Source organism: Scylla paramamosain, chromosome 10 (genome assembly GCF_035594125.1).
Source record: "Scylla paramamosain isolate STU-SP2022 chromosome 10, ASM3559412v1, whole genome shotgun sequence".
NCBI classification, from domain to species: domain Eukaryota; kingdom Metazoa; phylum Arthropoda; class Malacostraca; order Decapoda; family Portunidae; genus Scylla; species Scylla paramamosain.
The window spans coordinates 28,276,932-28,296,931 of record NC_087160.1 but is presented as its reverse complement, the minus strand read 5'-3'; the positions used below and the strand labels follow the sequence as shown (position 1 = coordinate 28,296,931).

The window sequence follows — 20,000 nt, the reverse complement described above, 5'->3', positions numbered from 1 at the left end:
AGTATGCTGTCGTGTTTAGGAGAATTTTTCTACATGCTGCAGTTTTTAATTACAGAAACTTGTCAATTTCATGGAAAAAATACATAAAATAAAATGTGGAATAAAAATCTATAAACTTTGCTTTTTATTCAACTTGTATATCTCGTGTATTTTTAGTCACTGAATTGCTTTAAACTTATTCGAGCTCCATCATCATTTCGCTTTTGACCGGTGAAAAGATCAAGTGTGTAATACGAAATTAGTGAATTACCGAAAGCAGAGGTAAAGCATGTAGAGGAGAGGCCTAAGCGGGACACAGGCTGGCTTAACGTGCTATCCAATCACAGGCGTCCTTCCTGGCCTGACAGAGGCAGTCACGGCGCGCCGCTCTGGCAAATGAGTATATAAATCCTCAGAAACCATTCTGTGTTACACTTCCGACATTCTTTATTTGTGATCTGATTACTCTGTAGGAAAAGTAAGAGAAAAACTACTATCATCTCTATATATATATATATATATATATATATATATATATATATATATATATATATATATATATATATATATATATATATATATATATATATATATATATATATATATATATATATAAGCGGTTTAATAATATTTTCTCTTTTTTTCGTGATCCCTTGACAAAAAACAGAGAGAAAAAGAAGATTTGCAGAAGAGTGTAGAAGGAGAGAAAATAATAGAAGATAAAGAGGAGGAGGAGGGAGGAGGAGGAGGAGGAGGAGGAGGGACGAAAAAGAATGTAAAGAAGCTGTAAAGAGAAGCAAAAAGAAGAGAGAAAAGAGTATTAACGTAAGAACCTTACACTGCACCTTTCCTTTTCTGTACAAACCCCCACTCCTCCCACAATGCCTCTCCTTCCTTTCTCCCTCCTTTTTCCTCTCTATCTACCTTTCTCTGCTCTCTTCCTTTCTTTCTTTTTCCTTTCACCGTCTTCTTCCGCGTTACGCCCTTCTCTTCCTCTTCCCCTTTTTCTTTTCTTCTCTTTCTTCCTCTCCTTTTCCGTTCCCTCAGCTCTCCTGTTCGTCTTTCAGCTTATTTCCTCATTCTCTCTCTCTCTCTCTCTCTCTCTCTCTCATCTCTCTCTCTCTCATCTCTCTCTCTCTCTCTCTCCTCTCTCTCTCTCTCTCTCTCTCATCTCTCTCTCTCTCTCTCTCTCTCTCTATCTCTCTCCTTTTCCAACCCATCAGCTACCTTTTCTTCCTTCACTCTGACTCTTTCTCTCCTCTCTTCCTCTCTACTCCTCCATCCCTTCATTCAATTTTCTCTTAGTCTCCCTTTTCACCCACTCAGCATTCTTCTTCCTTCCTTCTTCCTACAGTATCCACTACACTCCCACGGGACACTCACTTCCTTCCCCTCTCCTCCTCTTATGTCACCGCTCTCTCACTAATCCAGACCCCCGCCGTGCCCTCAACACGCCCCCGCCCTGCTTGGTCCATGCATGTCCCGCGCTGTCTTGCCCACAAACTTCATTACGGGAGAAGATAAAATGGGGGGAGTGTCAAGACAAAGCACGCTCACTAATTTGGCTTCGGTCTCACGCGGCTTCCTCCTCCTCCCCCCTCCTCCCCCTCCTCCTCCTCCTCCTCCTCCTCCTCCTCCTCCTCCCGGGAAGAAGGAAATAATCAACTAGATGTATTCCTCTTCTTCCTCCTCCTCTCCTCCTCCTGCTCCTCCTCCTCCTCCCTGAACGTGAGTCTCGAACGATGAGGAGACTCTGAGAAATGAGAAATCCCTCCACGCCTTCCTTCCTTCCTTCCTTCCTTCCTTCCTCCCCTACTACCACCACCACCACCACCACCACCACCACCACTTCACCATGACCCCAGCGAGTCTGATTGCATTGCAGGGGCGTCATTTGAACCGCACAGAAACAAAATTAATTAAAGGAATGAAGAGCGAGGCAGCAGCAGCAGAAGCAGCAGAAGCAGCAGCAGCAGCAGCAGCAGCAGCAGCAGCAGCAGCAATACAACTTTTAAAATGGTAAAGTTTTGTGGAGTTAGTTTTAATATCACGCTGGTCGAGGCCTTCCACCAGCAAATTAAAGCATGCTGTTATAAATCCCCATTAATTCCTGTTGAACGTCTACGGTACATCACCCCACTGCCCTCCTCCTCCTCCTCCTCCTCCTCCTCCTCTTCTTCTTCTTTTTCTTCTTTCCTTTCTTCTTCTATTTTTTTTTCCTCCTCCTCCTCCTCCTCCCCCACCTCCTCCTCCTCCTCCTCCTCCTTCTTCTCTCCCACCCTCCTCCTCTTCCTCCTCCTCTTCCCCGCTCTCCTAATCCTCATCCTCCAAATCACAAGCACAAAAGAAAACCAGAGAAGAGCAAACAACAGCAGACGCACTGTTGGTCCTTACGAGGATGTGTATGTCTGTGGTGAGCTGCAATACCTGGCCTAAAGTAACGGACGTAGGCAGGTAAAGGCAAGGGTTCTTCCCCACCCACACTTCCCTTCTTCCTCCCACCACCACCATCACCACCACCACCACCACCACCCTCTCCTCCTCCTCCTCCCTGAACACTGCTGTGGTGCACCCCTGACGAAGGCAAAGGGGCCGTAGGAAACACACTAATGAGGGCAGGTGTAAGCAAAGTGTAAACAGGTGAGTGTTTCTTTTTTCACACAATTTTTCAATATACATTTTCTAGTAACTTTTCATTATTATTTTTTCTTTTCATCTTTTTTTTTTTTTTGACGTGCCTTTGAAGTGTCGAGCAAAGGTGTCTCTTGATGCTTTTCTTTATAATTGTGTGCTTTTTTATTATTTATTCTTTGCTGTCATCTCCCTCTTTCTCATCATCACCTCCTCCTTTCATTATCTTTCTCTTCTTATTATTTTTCCTACCCTTATTATCTCCCTCCTCTCATTATCTTCTTCTTCTTCTTCAACTCTCATCAATGTCTGTTATCTCTACTCTTCCTCGCTTCCCTCCTCTTTCTTCCTTCCCTTCACCAACACTTCACAAACTTTCACCCTTCCCTTCGTGACCTTGATAATTGTCTTCATCATTAAATACTCCCCGATTATAACTTCTAAAGATACTGCCTACACACACACACACACACACACACACACACACACACACACACACACACACACTCTCTCTCTCTCTCTCTCTCTCTCCTCTCTCTCTCTCTCTCTCTCTCTCTCTCTCTCTCTCTCTCTCTCTGACATTACAGCCCTCTTTCTTTCCTCCTTTTCCCTTATCTCCCAAGTATCCACACATAAATCTCTCACAGAATATGCCTTTCCCTTCCCCTTCACGTATTTTTATCTATATCGGTTCCCCTTCCACACATCCCCTTCCCTTATGCTGTTCCTCATCCTGTCTCCACTCGGTACTTATCTAACATTCCTTTATCCAGGGCACAATCGTATACATATTCCCCTCTTTTCTAACTCTTAAGTCCACATCCTATCCCTACGAAGCTAGAATACGTATCTATTGCAACTCTTTATACAGTTCTTCATTCTATCTGTACTCTTCTTCGCACTTCTGAAAGGTAGGAATACACGTTGCACATATTCTCTAGTGGCTCTCACCTACAAAAGTCAGTTGAGTTCAGTGCTAAAGTAAAACACGCGTAACAATGTAAAAATTTTCAATATTCAAGTTTCCTTTTCCTCGTGCCTTTCACCACACATCCCCTGCCCTGGTAACTCACGGCTACATGTTCCCTTGGCGGCACTCACCTGCAACAATCAAATCCAGGTCACTGTGTTGCCAGAATGCGAGCCCCAATACAACTACTTACATTCAGCTTTAACCGTTTCCTCTACCGCTTTCCCCTCGCATCGCCCTACCGGTAACAACACACACTGCACACTTCACCCCAGTGTTACTCACCCACAACTGTCAGATTCACGTAGTTGGTGTGGGCAGGGGAGGTGTAGAAGTCCACACGACACTCATACAGTCCCGCGTGCTGAGGCGTCACGTTGTAGGTAGGTGAGGGGTAGCACTGCCTCGCCCAACCCGCAGCGCCCCCTCGCCTCGCCCGCGCCCCAAGCCCACGCTCAGGTCCAGGGCGGAGTCTCCAGGTGGAAGGCCATCTCGGGTGTCGTGGCTGCAGGAGAGACGGAGATAAGAGTGTGAGGATGTTTTTTTTTTCTGCATACCTAACCATCTATCTGGTTTCTCTCGTTCTCTCTCTCTCTCTCTCTCTCTCTCTCTCTCTCTCCTCTCTCTCTCTCTCTCTCTCTCTCCTCTCTCTCTCTCTCTCTCTCTCTCTCTCTCTCTCTCTTCATATAAATAATATTCCATTAATAGAAACATCTCAACTCAAGTTTTTAGAGGTAATTATAGATAATAAATCAAATCTATGCTGAAGTCTAAGGCAGCACTTTTAACAGTTGTATACAGATTGAGAAACCACTTAAATGCAGATTGCCTATGCTTAATTTATTACTATTTGATATATCGACATGTCTTTCAGACTTATACCCTAATGCAATATGAGGAGGCGCTCTCACTACACTCGTTGACAAACTTTTTATTACACAGAGAAAGTTATTCCGCATCATGTTTTTTCAAAAATAGATCTAAACTGCACTCATTGTGTATATTTAGAGACCCAAGGATTTAAAAATTTCATGGTATAATTAATTTGCAAACAATCAAATTTGTACACAGATTATTACACTCCTTTCACGTGGACTCAGGTTTCACAGCAATACCCCACACCAACACCCGCAGGACCCACACCTCATGCACCCCACTGTGCCGCACACACCATGCTCACCAAAGCGTAACAGTTAGAGGATCTACAGTAGGATTTGGAATAATTTGTCTGAAGACTAAGCTTCCAACATTGGTATAAACTCCGTTAAATTTGAGGTATAAAATAGTTTACTAGACAAATATAAGGAGGTACATTAGTAGAAACCTTCATTCTGTAACATTTTCTAGTAAGAGTTTGAATTTTTTTAATATATAGGCTGAAAATATGCCTCTCGCTACGTTTTTCTTGTAGTATTCAGGTTCACAGGCAGTCTTGGCTTACTGGACATAGCCAGATTATTACATTTATGTTATGTTAGGTGTGTATGTTGTGCTCTATGCCCCAAATAAAAAGATATCAATCAATTAGTCTCTCTCTCTCTCTCTCTCTCTCTCTCTCTCTCTCTCTCTCTCTCTCTCTCTCTCTCTCTCTCTCTCTCTCTCTCTTCTCTCTCTCTCTCTCTCTCTCTCTCTCTCTCTCTCTCTCTCTCTCTCTCTCTCTCTCTCTCTCTCTCTCTCTCTCTCTCTCTCTCTCCTCTCTCTCTCTCATTCTATCTATCTCTCAATCTATCTATCTCTCAATCTATTTAACTATCTGTCTATCAGTCTATCTGTCTGTTTGTCTGTCTGTCTGTTTCTATCTGTTTAACTATCTATCTATCTATTTATCTCTCTATCTATCTATCTGTCTATCTGTCAGTCATTCTGTCTACTTATCCATCTGTCTTTATACCATTCAATCAATCAATCAATCAATAAACCAATTTGCCAGTCAGTCCACTAATCCATCCATCCATACATCTATCTATCTATCCATCTATCTATCATTCCACGTATCTCTTCACTTCTATAAATAACCAGGCATGCCTCTTATTTTTACCGTTCAGATAGCTAAAAATGTATCTGTCTGTCTCTCTGTGTACTGCTCTACCTTCCTTTATACTGTCTGTCTGTCTGTCTGTCTCCGGGTTGATGAAGACAGAAACGAAGTCAGTAAGGTCTCACTTGAAGACAGATATTAATTAAAGACGGGTTAGGAATTAGGAGGAGGAGGAGGAGGAGGTTGAGAAGGGGAAAGATGATGATGATGATGATGAGGAGGAGGAGGAGGAAGAGGAGGAGAAGGAGGGGAACGAGAAGGAAGAGAAAGAAGAAAAAATTAAGAGGATGAAAGGAAGAAAGAGGAGAAGCAGGGAAGGAAAAGGAAGAAAAAGATGATGAAAGAAGAAGAGGATGAAGAGATGGAGGAGGAGAAGAAAAAAAATTATACACAGACTCACACACACACACAAGGATAACGAGAGAGAATATATGAAACCCGGATGGAGGTAAGGAGGGAGAAGGGAAAAAAAGGGAGAGAGAAAGGAACAGAGTTAGAGGAACAAAGGTGAGAAAGTGAGCCGTGCTAATGAAACATGAAAAGCAGAGTCCGTAGGTTTTAAACAGATGTGTCAGACAAGTTAGGCACCCATGCTAATGAGGTCACTTTTTTTTGAGAGAGAGAGAGAGAGAGAGAGAGAGAAGAGAGAGAGAGAGAGAGAGAGAGAGAGAGAGGAGAGGGAGAGAGAGAGAGAGAGAGAGAGAGAGAGAGAGAGAGAGAGAGAGAGAGAGAGGAGAGAGAGAGAGAGAGAGAGAGAGAGAGAGAGAGAGCAGAGAGAAGAGAGAGAGGGAGGAAAAGAAAGGTTAGGATATAACGAAGGTAAGAGACAGTAATGTAGTCTCCCTCTCTTTTCCCCCATCCCCCCTCTCTCTCTCTCTCTCTCTCCTCTCTCTCTGTCTCTCTCTCTCTCTCTCTCTCTCTCTCTCTCTCTCTCTCTCTCTCTCTCTCTCTCTCTCTCTCTCTCTCTAACGAGGTAAAAAAAAGATGGGGTTGGAAGGGTGATAAATTTAATGGAAATATCTGAAACCGAAGATTTGACGAAACACAATACTGCACCAGGAATGTTTTCATGGGCAAGATTATATTGGTGCGGCATTAGCGTATTAGAGGCGGCGGCGGCGGCGGTGGTGGTGGTGGTGGTGGTGGTGGTGGTGGTGGTGGTGGTGGTGGTGATCATGGTTACGCTGGTATTTGTGATAGCGATGGCGCGGATGATGAGGGACGGTAATGGTGATGATAAAAGTGGTGATGACTGTGATTATGGTAATGGTGTTGATGGTGATGAAGAAGCTATGACCCCAACACCACCACCACCACCACCACCACCACTGTTACTACTAATACTTTTACTACTACATTACTACTACTATTACTACTACTACTACTACTTACTACTACTACTACTACTACTACTACTACTACTATTACTACTACTACTACTACTACTGCGTTTGCTGCTACTGCTGCTGTTGCTTCTATTATTACTTTTACTACTACTACTACTACAACTACTACTACTACCACTACTAGTACTACTACTACTACTACTACTACTACTACTACTGCTGCTGCTGCTGCTGCTGCTGCTGCTGCTGATGCTTCTGCTGCTGTTGCTGCTGCTCCTCCTTCAGCTGCTTCAGCTGTTGCTACCACTACTACTACTACTGCTACCACTACTACTACTACTGCTACTACTACTACTGCTACTACTACTTCTACTACCATCACCATTATTACCCCTCTTAAACACACACACACACACACACACATGCACACGCCACACACATAACCTATTACCTCATATGACAATGACAACCACCACCCACCACCCACCACCACCATTACCCATAAGCGCACCTGTTCCCATTCACAGGTAATCAGGCCCCGGTAATGCCACGCCAATGGGACTAATGGAGGGGCTTATAAAGTTCTTAGTAATTGCAGTTTTTAGGGGATTGGGGAAGATCACGGGGCTTGTGGGAGGGAAGCAATTTGTCTGCTCATAATGACACCTGCTGATGGCTGTTTAGGGCTTGTTTGGGTGCTGTGGTCCTGGTATTTGTATGCAAGGCCGGCATAAAGGTAACCAGATCATTAAAGGGTTACGGTGGCGGCCAGTTACTCGTTAGGATAGGTGAGAATGTAGACAGGTTGGTAGATGGGTGACGAAACAGCGATGAAGACAGGAAGGTACACGATTAGCCAGTCACTTATACACAAAAGAATTCAAAAGTGTTATATAACCAGCCACTCAGGTAGGTAAATATGTGTGGCATAAAAAGGCATGAAGGTAAAAAACGTAGGTAGGCAGTCAGTCAAGCAAGTCAGAAGGGCGGCAAGCAAGGGAGAAGAAGAGCAGTAGGTCAGTGAGGTCGGCGGGAAGGCAGGTAGGCAGGTAGGCATGTGAGCAGTCAGTAAATTAGTCCGTCAGTCATCCATCCGGTCGGTTACAAGATCATCTACGTAATCTTTCTGTCAACACATTTAATATTTATTCAATAGGTCAGCGAGCCAATCAAATGCATCCATCTGTCCAGCCAGCCAGCCAGACAACCAGACAGTCCAGCTAGCCAATCAGACAACCAACCAGACAACCAGCCAATCAAAAAGACAAATAGACAGACAGACAGACAGACAGACAGACAGACAGACAGAAAGACCAGCCAGCAAACCAGCTAGCCAGCTAGACAAATAGACAGCCAGCCAGCCTGACAAACAGACAGCCAGTCTACCAACCAGTCTACCACCAAGTCTGAAAGCCAAGCAGACAGTCAGCCAGCCAACCAGAATGTCAGCCAGCAAGTAAGACAGCCAGCCAGTCTGCCAAACAGCCAGTATGTCAGTTGCCAGCCAGTCTAAAACCCACTCTGAAAGCCAGTCAGTCAGCCTACAGCCAGCCAGTCAATCAGTCGGCCAGCCAGTGTGCCAGACAACCAGTCAGTTAGTCAGTTAGTCAGTCAGTCAGCCATTCAGCCACACAGCCAGTGAATAAAAAGTCTGGCTATTTAACTAATAGTTCAAAAAGACAGCAAAACAGCCAGTCGGCCAACCAGCTAGCCGGTAAGCCACTTATATAAACGCTCAACCCACTACACTCAGTCAATCAGACAGCAAGAAAGACAGATAGATTGCCAGCTAACAACACAGACAGATAGACAGACAGGTGGACAAACAGGGAAAATAGATAGTCATCATCTAGATCGCTAAGTATTCTTTATTATCATCAGCTTCACCACAATCATTACCACCACCACCGCCACCACTACTACCACCACCACCACTGCTCCCAGACTCGCTCCGTTAAAGTGATGTGTGGCAGACACTGCTCCCAGACGCACCAGCACGTTACACGGAGGAGAGACGGGAGAAGGACGGCGAGGAGAGGAGGAGGAGGAGGAGGAAGAGGAGGAGGAGGAGGAGGAGGAGGAGGAGGAGGAGGAGGAGGAGGAGGAGGAGGAACACACATGAACACAAAGGAAGAACAAACAGCAGCATATTTGCTGGCCCTTACGAGACTGTCTGCGCTACACTACCTAATCTACAATGAAAGATGCAGGATAGCAAAGCCGAAGGCTCCTCCCCACCCACCACTCTCTCCAGCCGAAGCTGGCAGGAAAGGAAGAAAACCTTGCAGCATGGGAAAACTGCAATAATTTTCGACAGGAACGAGATGATAACTACCACTACAGCTATTAACACTACCAGGGCGGGGAGGAGCTCCAACGGATTTTACTACGACAATGTATAATAACGTAGATGTTCGCTGGAGACTAAGTGCTTGTCTAACCTGTTTTTAAAAAGTGGTAGCTGTTGCACTATCAACGACACTGGACGGCAGAAAATTCCAGACACTGGCGACCCGGTTGAAAAGGAAGTGTTTGGCCTCATTCGATGAGAATCTTTTACCAATTATCTTTGAATTACGTTTTCTTGTTATGTTTGATCGATCGACTATAAAGTAATCTTCTGCATTAATGTTATCACATCCCTTGGATATTACAAACACTTCCATTACATCACTTCGCATCCTCCGTTTCGATTGGCTGAATAAATTAAGTTCTTGAAGCTTTCCGTCATAGGTTATATTCCTCACCCTAGATATCATAGTTACTTTACGTTGAACCCTTTCTAACTTATCAATGCCTTTTCTATAGAAAGGGAACCAAAACTGTAACCAGTACTCGAGATGGGATCGAACAAGAGAATTATAAAATTTTAATATTACTTTTTCTGACTTATTATCAAACATTCGTCCGATAAAGCCAACCAATTTATTAGCGATTTTAACAACCCCTGAGCAACGCTGACTAGGCTTTAAATCACTTGATATTGTGATTCCGAGGTACTTTTCTCTGCTCACTGGAGAAAGCTGCCGGCCATTCATTGAAAACTGAACATGGTTGTTGTGGCTTCCGATGTGTAATACTTTACATTTATTGACGTTAAATTCTATTTTCCATTCGTCAGCCCAACAGGCTAAATATTATCTAGATTTGACTGCACGATTTCTCTTTCAAGTGTTGTAGTTACTTTACTGGCAATTTTTTGATATCATCGACAAATTTGGAAATTTTGCAAGTGAGCCTATTATCGATGTCATTAACATAAATTAAGAACAGAACAGAACAAAGAACCGATCCCTGTGGCACGCCGCTTTTTACATTAAGCCAAGTAGATGATATGCCGTTTAGAACCATTTTCTGCTTACGCTCAGAAAACCTCTCCTCGAGCCATTTGTGAACGTCGCAGAAATACCACGTGCCATTAGCTTGTCAAGCAACCATTTGCCGGGAAATTTATTAAAGGCTTTTTGAAAATCTAAATAAATAATATTTATAAGTCTGCCTTCATCGTAGGCATCGAAAGCATCATGAAAAAAGTCAAGTAAGTTTGTCAAAGAAGAAAGTTTATTACGAAAGCCATGTTGTGAATAATTAATTACATTATTATCTTGGAAGAACTTGACCATACTGTCTCGAATTATTGATTACATTAATTTACATACAACGTTAGCTTGTTTCCAGTCCGAAGGAGCCTTGCCAACTAATGAAGATTTGTTAAATAAAACACACACTAATTTGATGTTTGACTCCTTTAAAATTCTAGGGGAGATTTTGTCAGGCATATGATATTTGTTTACTTTAATTTTATCAATATCATGGAAAACATCGCTTTCTACAATGACTAGACCATCTAAAAAACTCTCACTTCTTATCTCCGACGGCTGCACTGATGAAAAGTCTTCGTTGATAAATACGGATACGAAGAAGTTATTTAAGATTACAGCCATCTCTTTTTCGTTATTTATGTGACTTCCGTGTTCATTTGCAAGTAGACCGATACTACAAGCTAAGGTCTTTTTATTATTTACGTAATTAAAAAAGTTCTTTAGGATTAGATTTACTCTTGAAGGTTTATCTTAGTACGTTTAATTAGTTTCTTGGCTCCACGGCGTATTCTGTCGACCTCTAATTTGTCAGCTTCATCGCGGGTTGATGTATATTTATTGTATGCTCGTTTTTTAAAGGAGAAACTATTTTTAATTTCATTATTCCACCACTATGGCTTATAATTTATTTCTGATCGTCTGTTACGATACGGTACGCATACGTTTATGGCACTATTTAATATTGTGGTGAACACTTCCCATGGCTTATTAATATTTGCCTCAGATAAAATTTTACTCCAGTCAGCATTATTTAAAACTTATCTAAGTCTACTAATATTCGTTCTATTATGATCTGGTACTTTCTCCTTGCTAGTTTTTACTTTACCATTTTTCATCTTGATGTAAGTGACAATACTAGAACTGAAAACTGTGTTGACATTCACTCCGCTGACTTGATCATCTGTCGTCGAAAAGACAAGCTCGATAATATTATTTCCTCTGGCCGGTTCGTAAACACAATGTTGCAAGTCACTGTCTAGCAAATTTGTGTACAGGTCACGCCCTGTATGAGAGTTTAACTGCTCTCCCCATCTCATCACCGGCAGGTTAAAGTCACCCATAATAACTGCCTCAACGACAGCTTGTCTCAAAGATTAATTTTGATATTTCTTGGTCTATTACAGTTGACTGTCCCGGCGGTCGATAAGTTAATCCAACTATTACTTTACTAGACTGATTCTTAATTTCAACAAAAACTGCGTCCACATTCTTGATACTTTCTTTTTTAAGGAAACTGGCTGAAGGACGCTGTGAACATACAAGATTACTCCTCCATCCGCTCTGTTTACTCTTTCACAGCCGAATATTGTGTAACTAGCAAAGTTAAACTCTGCAACAAAGTCTGTTTGATGTATCTAACCACGACTCTGTAATACCAATTATATGATAACAGTTCATCGCTGCAAGGGCTTCCAAGTCTTCAATTTTTTTTCTTAGGCTACGCGCGTTAATATAACAAGCTGTTATGTAATTCTGAGGAGGTGAGGAGGAGGAGGAAGAGAAGTGGCACCAGCAGCAGCAGCAGCAGCAGCAGCAACAACAGTAGTAGTAATAGTAGTAGTAGCAACAGCTAGTAGTAGTAGTAGTAGTAGTAGTAGTAGTAGTAGTAGTAGTAGCAGTAGTAGTAGTACTGTAGTATCACCATAACCATCCCTCTTGCCAAGTTCCCCAGCATTACACCAAAGACGAGGAGGAAATGAAGAAGAAAAATGAGATATATACAGAGAACATCCAGAACATTATGAATCCAAGAAGGGAGGGGAAAAGGAATGAAGAAAAGAGGAAGATGGTAAGAGGCAGAGCAGCTGATGATACAAAAAAATATATATGTAAAGAAATGGGACATCCGCTAGGGGAGAGATGAAGGGGAAAACTGACAGATGAAGGGACAAATATGCAAGCTACGTGAGAAGATGGATAGATAGATACAGCAAGATACAGAGAAGTATTTAAACTGGCACACAGGTTGATAAATTAGTAGATAAAGAAGCAAAGGTACAGGTAGGAATATATATTTGATGGAAAGATGGATAGACAGATAAATAGGTAGGGATAGGTAGATGGTTATACATATAGACTGTTAAGATATACAGGGACATTAAGAATAATACATAAAGAAAAAGTCAGAAAACGGTGAACATACAGATGAAGATTAACTGCAACAAAAAAATATATAGATAAATAGATAATGATGAATGAAAGTACAGATGAAAGGAAGTCACATAAAAGAAATGTAGGAAAATAGATGAGCGTACACACACACACACACACACACACACACACACACACACATTAAATCACAACCCTTAGACCAAACACCAAAACTAAACTGTTTAAACTCACAACCTTCCCCTCACGCACCCCTCTTTCCCCCCATTAACTAACAGCACACACACACACACACACACACACACACACACACACACACACACACATTTCCTCCCCTGCCTAACAAACCTTTTTTTTTTTGTTCCTAATTTCATCCTCTGTGTGTGTTTTTTTCTTTCACTATTGTCCTCCCTCTAGTTTATTTATTTTTTTCTGTTCCTCTGTCCTTTTTCCATCCCCTTCACCTAGTGCTTACCTGACGAGAGGACTGCTGTGGGCTTCCTTGTACCACAGCACTAGTTTGGGCCGGTCGCCAGGTGTTCTTGGTCGCAGGTAGCAAGGCAGGTCCACAGATCGCCCAGCCACTCCCGTCACCTCCCACACTGATGGAGAAGGAAAGAACTCAGGTTACACACGCACATACACACGCACATGAGGTATATTTCCGCACATAGCACATAGCACCTCAGTATACATAGAAATATACATACATATATACATACTTACATAGAAACACGCCCGCGCGCATATAAAGCTACAATAAGGTTGCACATTTAACATTTGTAAAAAAAAAATACACGCATCCACCCACGTCCACCCTCTTACGTACACACACACACACACACACACACACACACACACACACACACACACACACACACACACACACACACACACATTGACGAGGTCACGCAAGGCAATATCACAAGGTATTAGTTTACATCAAGGCTGAGTACAGTGTTTTCTCCTCTCCTCCCTTTAACCTGCGGCTCGTGTTTACTTACTACCTTCCTTGTCTTGCGTTTTGGCACGTAAAGAGAGTGAGAAAGTCAATAACACTCCCTCACGCTTATGCCTCGTTTGACCTTACAGTAAGTCAACAGCCATTTAATCCTAAGAAAACATGATATAAAACCTTCTGTGGTGTTTAAGTCTAGATATGTAGTAACGAGAACCAAGAAGTCTTAGGTCAGGTAGCACCAAGTTGTCTCTGTCGCTTTCTCCCTGCTGTCTTTCTATCCTCTCGTGTCACATATAGTTGTCTTGAGTCACATAAGGTAATTTTCATCCATCAGGTGCCACAAGGGATCGTTAGGGTTAATCAGGAGTGGGAAGGGAAGCAGATAGGCTTGATGATAGGTTGGTGGACAGGTAGGCAGGGGATCTGAGAAAGTGTGGAAGACAGGTAGGTAAGAAGTAGATACAAAGGTAGGCAGGTAGTCTCTCTCTCTCTCTCTCTCTCTCTCTCTCTCTCTCTCTCTCTCTCTCTCTCTCTCTCTCTCTCTCTCTCTCTCTCTCTCTCTCTCTCTCCGTCTAGCTCTGACCAGACCCCACCCCCCACACACACAGGCACACACACACAAACACACACGGGCACACACAGAGGCACGCACACAAACACAGAAGAATTGTTTACAAGTTGCCTTCTTTGAACCTCATCACAAGTTTCGATTCTCTGTTCCGGAGCCGCAAGTGGAGTCTCGAGCGCTGCTGAAAACTTCATGAGCCGAGTATTGGTTCAAGTGCCGCCGATGGATACGCAAGTAAACATCAGCATGGATAAGTTAAAGGGGTCATCACCACAGCTGCTGCTATCCATCCCTGGTGTGGGCGAGTGGGTGAAGTTAGGGAGGGGAGATGCAGCACAGTCATGTCTAGTAGTCGTTGTGTAAAAAGAACCATCGTCTTTGTACATAGTTGTGGATAGAATCAGACCTGCAGTCATGCACGACGCGATCCTGCACTGCTGTTGCGCCATGTTTGCATGCCACCAAGCAACTGCAATCAACAGAAAAAATAGACAGAAGTGCGGACGCTGGTGGAGGTGGAGGTGGTGGTGGTGGTGGTGGTGGTGGTGGTGGAGGTGGTTGTGGTGGTGGTGGTGAGAGGGTATGAATGGCGAGGCAATCCATGAAAGTGTTCAGAAACCTAATGAAAGAAGTGTGCCAGGAAGACGGTCATGGCTTTTAAGAATAGCAAATGAGGATTTTATGTTCCCTGGCACTTTCTCCTCCTCACATCACGAAGGCAGGCATGCGTTGTGCCGGTGTTGCACACACGAGGTTTTCTTTCACCCTCCACATTCAGGCAAACTCCCTTGTTTAAAATTCTCACTTCCGTAACCACTGCCAGTGTAATCTGGGGGGAGATATGATACTCTACATCAGACTTATAACAACAGTTTTCATGAAATAGGAGATGGCGCCATAAGCTCTCCCTTACTATTGCCTCCCAGGAGTGGCCGGCCAGAACAGCACGGTATAGGCTAATTTTGGCAGCTGCTGCACACATTACTGAAAATACCCCACACTAAAGTACATACCTGGGCTTAACGCAGTACTATCGCTTCGAGCACTAATGGAGAAGAGTGTGCCCGGCTCTTGTATTAGTAAAGGACAGATGAGGTGAGCTGTCTATCTATATGTCAGACTGAGGTCAAATTAAAAAGAGCTAGAATAGACAGCACGTCATTGGTGGATATCTGAGAAAGAATCACTGGTAATGCGAGCCAACTACGTATGATGTCTGTCTGTCCTGAAGGATGAAAGGAAAAACATTTAGAGAGAGAGAGAGAGAGAGAGAGAGAGAGAGAGAGAGAGAGAGAGAGAGAGAGAGAGAGAGAGAGAGAGAGAGAAGCAGGCAAGGAAGAAGATAAAAATAGTCTGGAATTATAGAAGGAATTTATACAAGGAAGATAAAGATAGGACTGAAATAATGCTATCAACAGTTTAAAACAATTTCTTTCTTAATATTCACCTGGGCTGTGTGACCAATGAACAGTGTGTGTGTGTGTGTGTGTGTGTGTGTGTGTGTGTGTGTGTGTGTGTGTGTGTGTGTGTGTGTGTGTGTCCCAACTTCATGCTACTGATGGATAAATAGAAGGTTATCGAACACATGATAGTTTTGATGTAATGACCACCGCGTCTGTTGTCACCACGAGGCTTTTATTGCATTGTGTGTGTGTGTGTGTGTGTGTGTGTGTGTGTGTGTGTGTGTGTGTGTGTGTGTGTGTGTGTGTGTGTGTGTGTGTGTGTGTGTGTGTGTGTGTTCCATAATTCACTTCATATACTTTGGTCAATACACTCACGCCATGCTGTCAATATACTCGTACTTAATGATACCGAATAAAGTTGATTATGTACGATTTCAATAAGGATTAGATAAATGAAAAATAAATGAGTTCACCACTAAAAGCATTACAACACACACACACACACACACACACACACACACACACACACACACACACACACACACACACACACACACACACACACACACACACACACAGCCACATACAAAGACAAATAAACAAACGAAAAAGGTTAAATGAAAGAATAAAGTAGGATGACCTGAAAGAAAGAAAGAACAAAAAGAAAGATGGAAGGAGGAAAGGAAAAAATTACGAAAACAGAAAATTATAGACAAAACAAAGCCTTCACGGACACACACACACACACACACACACACACACACACACACACACACACAAACACACACACACGTCACGTCCTTCTAATTAATTATTTAAGGTAATTTGAGGAGTTGGTGAGATACTTACCTTGACCTACAACCCCCTCTTTACTCCCCCTTCCCCCTCACTCCTCCTCTTCCCTCCTCCCTCCTTCCTCCCTTCGTCCTTCCATCCTCAACCTTGGCCTTTCCTCTCATTCCCTCTTCCTTCTCTCCTCTCTCCTTCTACTCTTCCTCCTTTCTTCTGCGTTATTATAGTTTCGTGTTCTTTCTTCCCTCTCTCCTATCTTTACTACTACTACTACTACTACTATTACTACTACTACTACTACTACTACTACTACTGTCTCGAGTTCTCTTTGTTTCATTATTACTTAAAAAAAAATTTCTTTTAACTTTTTTCTTTTGTTACTTTACTTCCTTAATTGCTTCGTTTTTCCTTCCTTTCCTCCTTCCTTTTTTCCTTTCTTTATTGAATTTCTAACTTCTTGTTTACTTTCCTTCTTTCCTTCCTTCCATCATTCCTTTCTTCCTTTCTTACCTTTTCTCTCTCTCTCTCTCTCTCTCTCTCTCTCTCTCTCTCTCTCTCTCTCTCTCTCTCTCTCTCTCTCTCTCTCTCTCTCTCTCTCTCTCTCTCTCTCTCTCTCAACACACATATATTACCCACCCTGCCTCTGGTTTCCTAAAACAAAGACCTTCTCTGTTGCTTTGTTTCCTGGAGCTGAGGCAAATCTGGAACCGCTGCCACCATTTTTGTGATAATTGGGGCTAAGCTGAACTGCGGTGAGCGATGCAGACCAGCGCCCCGCCCCGCCCTGCCCCGTCCCGCCTCGCCTCATCCCGCTCCGACCTATATTCCATACTCCATTCCGCCCTAATTTAACACAACCTGCCTCTGTGTGACCTTAACCGGCTTTAACATACCCCGCTGCTCCCCCACTGCGCCCCGTTTCGTTTCCTGTGCCTGTTCCTGCCCCGTCACCTTTCCCCGCTCAGCCCCGCATCCCACCCCCCACCACCCCACTTCGACCAGTCTAACGCAGAGTCAACTTGCCCCGCCCTGCTGCCGCTACGCCTTGATCCTCCCTTTCCTGCCCCGCTTCGCCGTGTTCCATTCCGCCTATGCCTCTTCTCTGTCCCTCCCTACCTCCCTTCCTCCGCTAAGACGCAATTACGGCCGCTAAGCCCTATTCCTGCATCCAGACCCCCACCCCCATGCTTCTCCTACCTTTACACACACACACACAAACAATGGTGGTCTTTTCTCATCACAGCTGGCAAGACCTCCTCCTCGTCCTTCCCCGCCGCGCCCCGCCAGCCTGCATGACGGACGGGTGTCGTTAGGGGAAGTATGTCGCGCGCGAGGACCCGGCACGATGTATGGCTGTCGTTAGGTAAGGTATAAGTAGCTCCGGCAGCATAACAAGGACGATGGTGACGGAAACGACGGTGAGGACAGCGACGAAAAGGACAAAAACAACAGCAACAGCGATGACGGAATGCAGCCACCGCCGTGCACCATTACTGTTACTTCCATTACTACCATTACAGGATGTTGCTGCTGAATATGTAATGCAATACAATATATCAAGAGAAACCGGTGATTCGCAAGATTTAAGAGGCAGCATCCTTATATAACTATTACTACCTGCTGCTGCTGTTCCTACCATCACCACCACCACCACCACTACTACTACTACGATTACTACTACTATTGATACTACCACCATCACTACTACTACTACTATAACTACTACTACTACTACTACCACTACTACAACTACTGTTACTACGTACTACTGATACTACCACCACCACTACTACTACTACTACTACTACTATAGAGTCCATAAATCTCTCTCTCTCTCTCTCTCTCTCTCTCTCTCTCTCTCTCTCTCTCTCTCTCTCTCTCTCTCTCTCTCTCTCTCTCTCTCTGAGGTCGTTCTCACAACTCATGACGAATGGCGCTAGTTATGAGTGTCTCCCGTCCTCCTCCTCCTCCTCCTCCTCCTCCTCCTCATTCTACTCTTCTCTCCTCCCTCCAAATCTATCCTCGCCCTTCTGCTCTACTCCACATTCCACCTATCCTATCATCTATCCTCAGCAACCTCCTATACATCATATTTCACCACACATCTACACCCTTCATCTTCTCCTTCCCTACGCCCTTCATCATCATCTCCCTCACCCACCTTTTTTCCATTCCTCCTTGCTATTTTACTTCCTCCTACACCTTCCTTTTCCATTCTACCGTTCCTTGTCCCCATTCTCTTATCCATCCCATCTCTGCCTCTTTTCTCTCTCACTCGTGCACCGGACCTCACGCACCACAAACCCCAAGTCTTTCTTCCCTGACACCTATTCTCTCTCTCTCTCTCTCTCTCTCTCTCTCTCTCTCTCTCTCTCTCTCTCTCTCTCTCTCTCTCTCTCTCTCTCCTAACTCCTTTCCTTTCTTCCAGACTCTCTCCATTCTCCTTCCTCTCTTCCTTTCATTCGCTCCTTCTGCCCCTCCTTCTCTCCAAAGCCCACTCGACCTTTGCTCAAACCTTAAGAAGAATCTGCAAATCTATTTACGAAACTTAGTCTTAACTGGGGCCGGCTAAGAGGTACATTAAAACTACAGCAACACGAAGGCGCTGGGGGGAAGAGGGCGGGAGGGAAGACGGGAGGAAGGGATGGTTGGAGGGAGCGGGTGGGTGGTTAGGTGGAAGGTAGAGAGGCAGTTTATTTTTTTGTTTCTTTTTGTATTTTTCTTTACCTTTTTTTTTCTTTTCCAACATTGACGTGGTTTTGTGGGAGGGTTGAAGGTGAAGGTGGTAGTGGTGGTGGAGGAGGAGGAGGAGGAGGAGGAGATTAGAAGGATGAAGAAAAAGAAGAGCAGGGAAACGATGACGATAAAACGAACAAGAACAAGAACTAGAACAAGAATAAACAAGAACAGAAATACGAAGAAGGAGACACAAGAAGCAGAAAGAGTCGTCGTAGTATCAGAGTACAGTGAAGAAGAGGTGAAGTTTTCCCATAATACTTAACCTAGCCTGAACCCCCAGAGTCCCACCCACCCATCTACCCACCTACCTCCCCCCACACACAAATAGTCCCCCATCACGAGATAGTAGTCAGCGAACATGGATGGGGGGAGGAAGAGCTATTTCAGCAGAAACTCGATTTGCTTGGCTCTGATTCAGCCACAGCCACAAACAGCATTAGGACGGTCAGGGGAGGGAGGAGGACGGGCGGGCGGCATTCAGGTGGGGCCGGGCGAGGACTGACGCAGCGAGGGACAGACAAGGGGCATGGATGGATCATGTTGGGCGTATAGGATGAGAGCGAAGGATACGGAGGATAAGATAGGAGGTAAAGGGAGTAGAAGCAGGAATAGGATGTAGGGAAATAATGGAAGTGAGGGGAAAGAAGATGAGGAAAGTGGAACGGGACATGGAGGAAGGAGGAAACGGAGAAAATGAGGAAGGAAAAGGAGGGGAGACAAGAGTAGGATGTTGAGGGAAAGTTTAGTTGATCCTTCCGATTATGTGACCCAAGCGTGGAGAGAGAGAGAGAGAGAGAGAGAGAGAGAGAGAGAGAGAGAGAGAGAGAGAGAGAGAGAGAGCAAAACGCCAACGTAGCCAGCC

The 20,000-nt window shown here is 44.0% G+C and overlaps 1 protein-coding gene across 1 annotated transcript in view; it reads right to left on the bottom strand.

Annotated features, from left to right (window-relative positions):
- Positions 1-15,987, bottom strand: part of LOC135104548 (synaptogenesis protein syg-2-like) — a 90,448-nt gene extending 74,461 nt beyond the window's left edge. Inside the window, exons 1-3 of the mRNA XM_064012123.1 lie at positions 15,983-15,987; positions 13,151-13,277; positions 3,866-4,085 (exon numbers count right to left, since the gene is read on the bottom strand). Of these exons, the coding sequence (XP_063868193.1) occupies positions 3,866-4,085; positions 13,151-13,277; positions 15,983-15,987 (352 nt within the window). The remainder of the gene's footprint in view (positions 1-3,865; positions 4,086-13,150; positions 13,278-15,982) is intronic.
- Between the last annotated feature and the right edge of the window lie 4,013 nt (positions 15,988-20,000).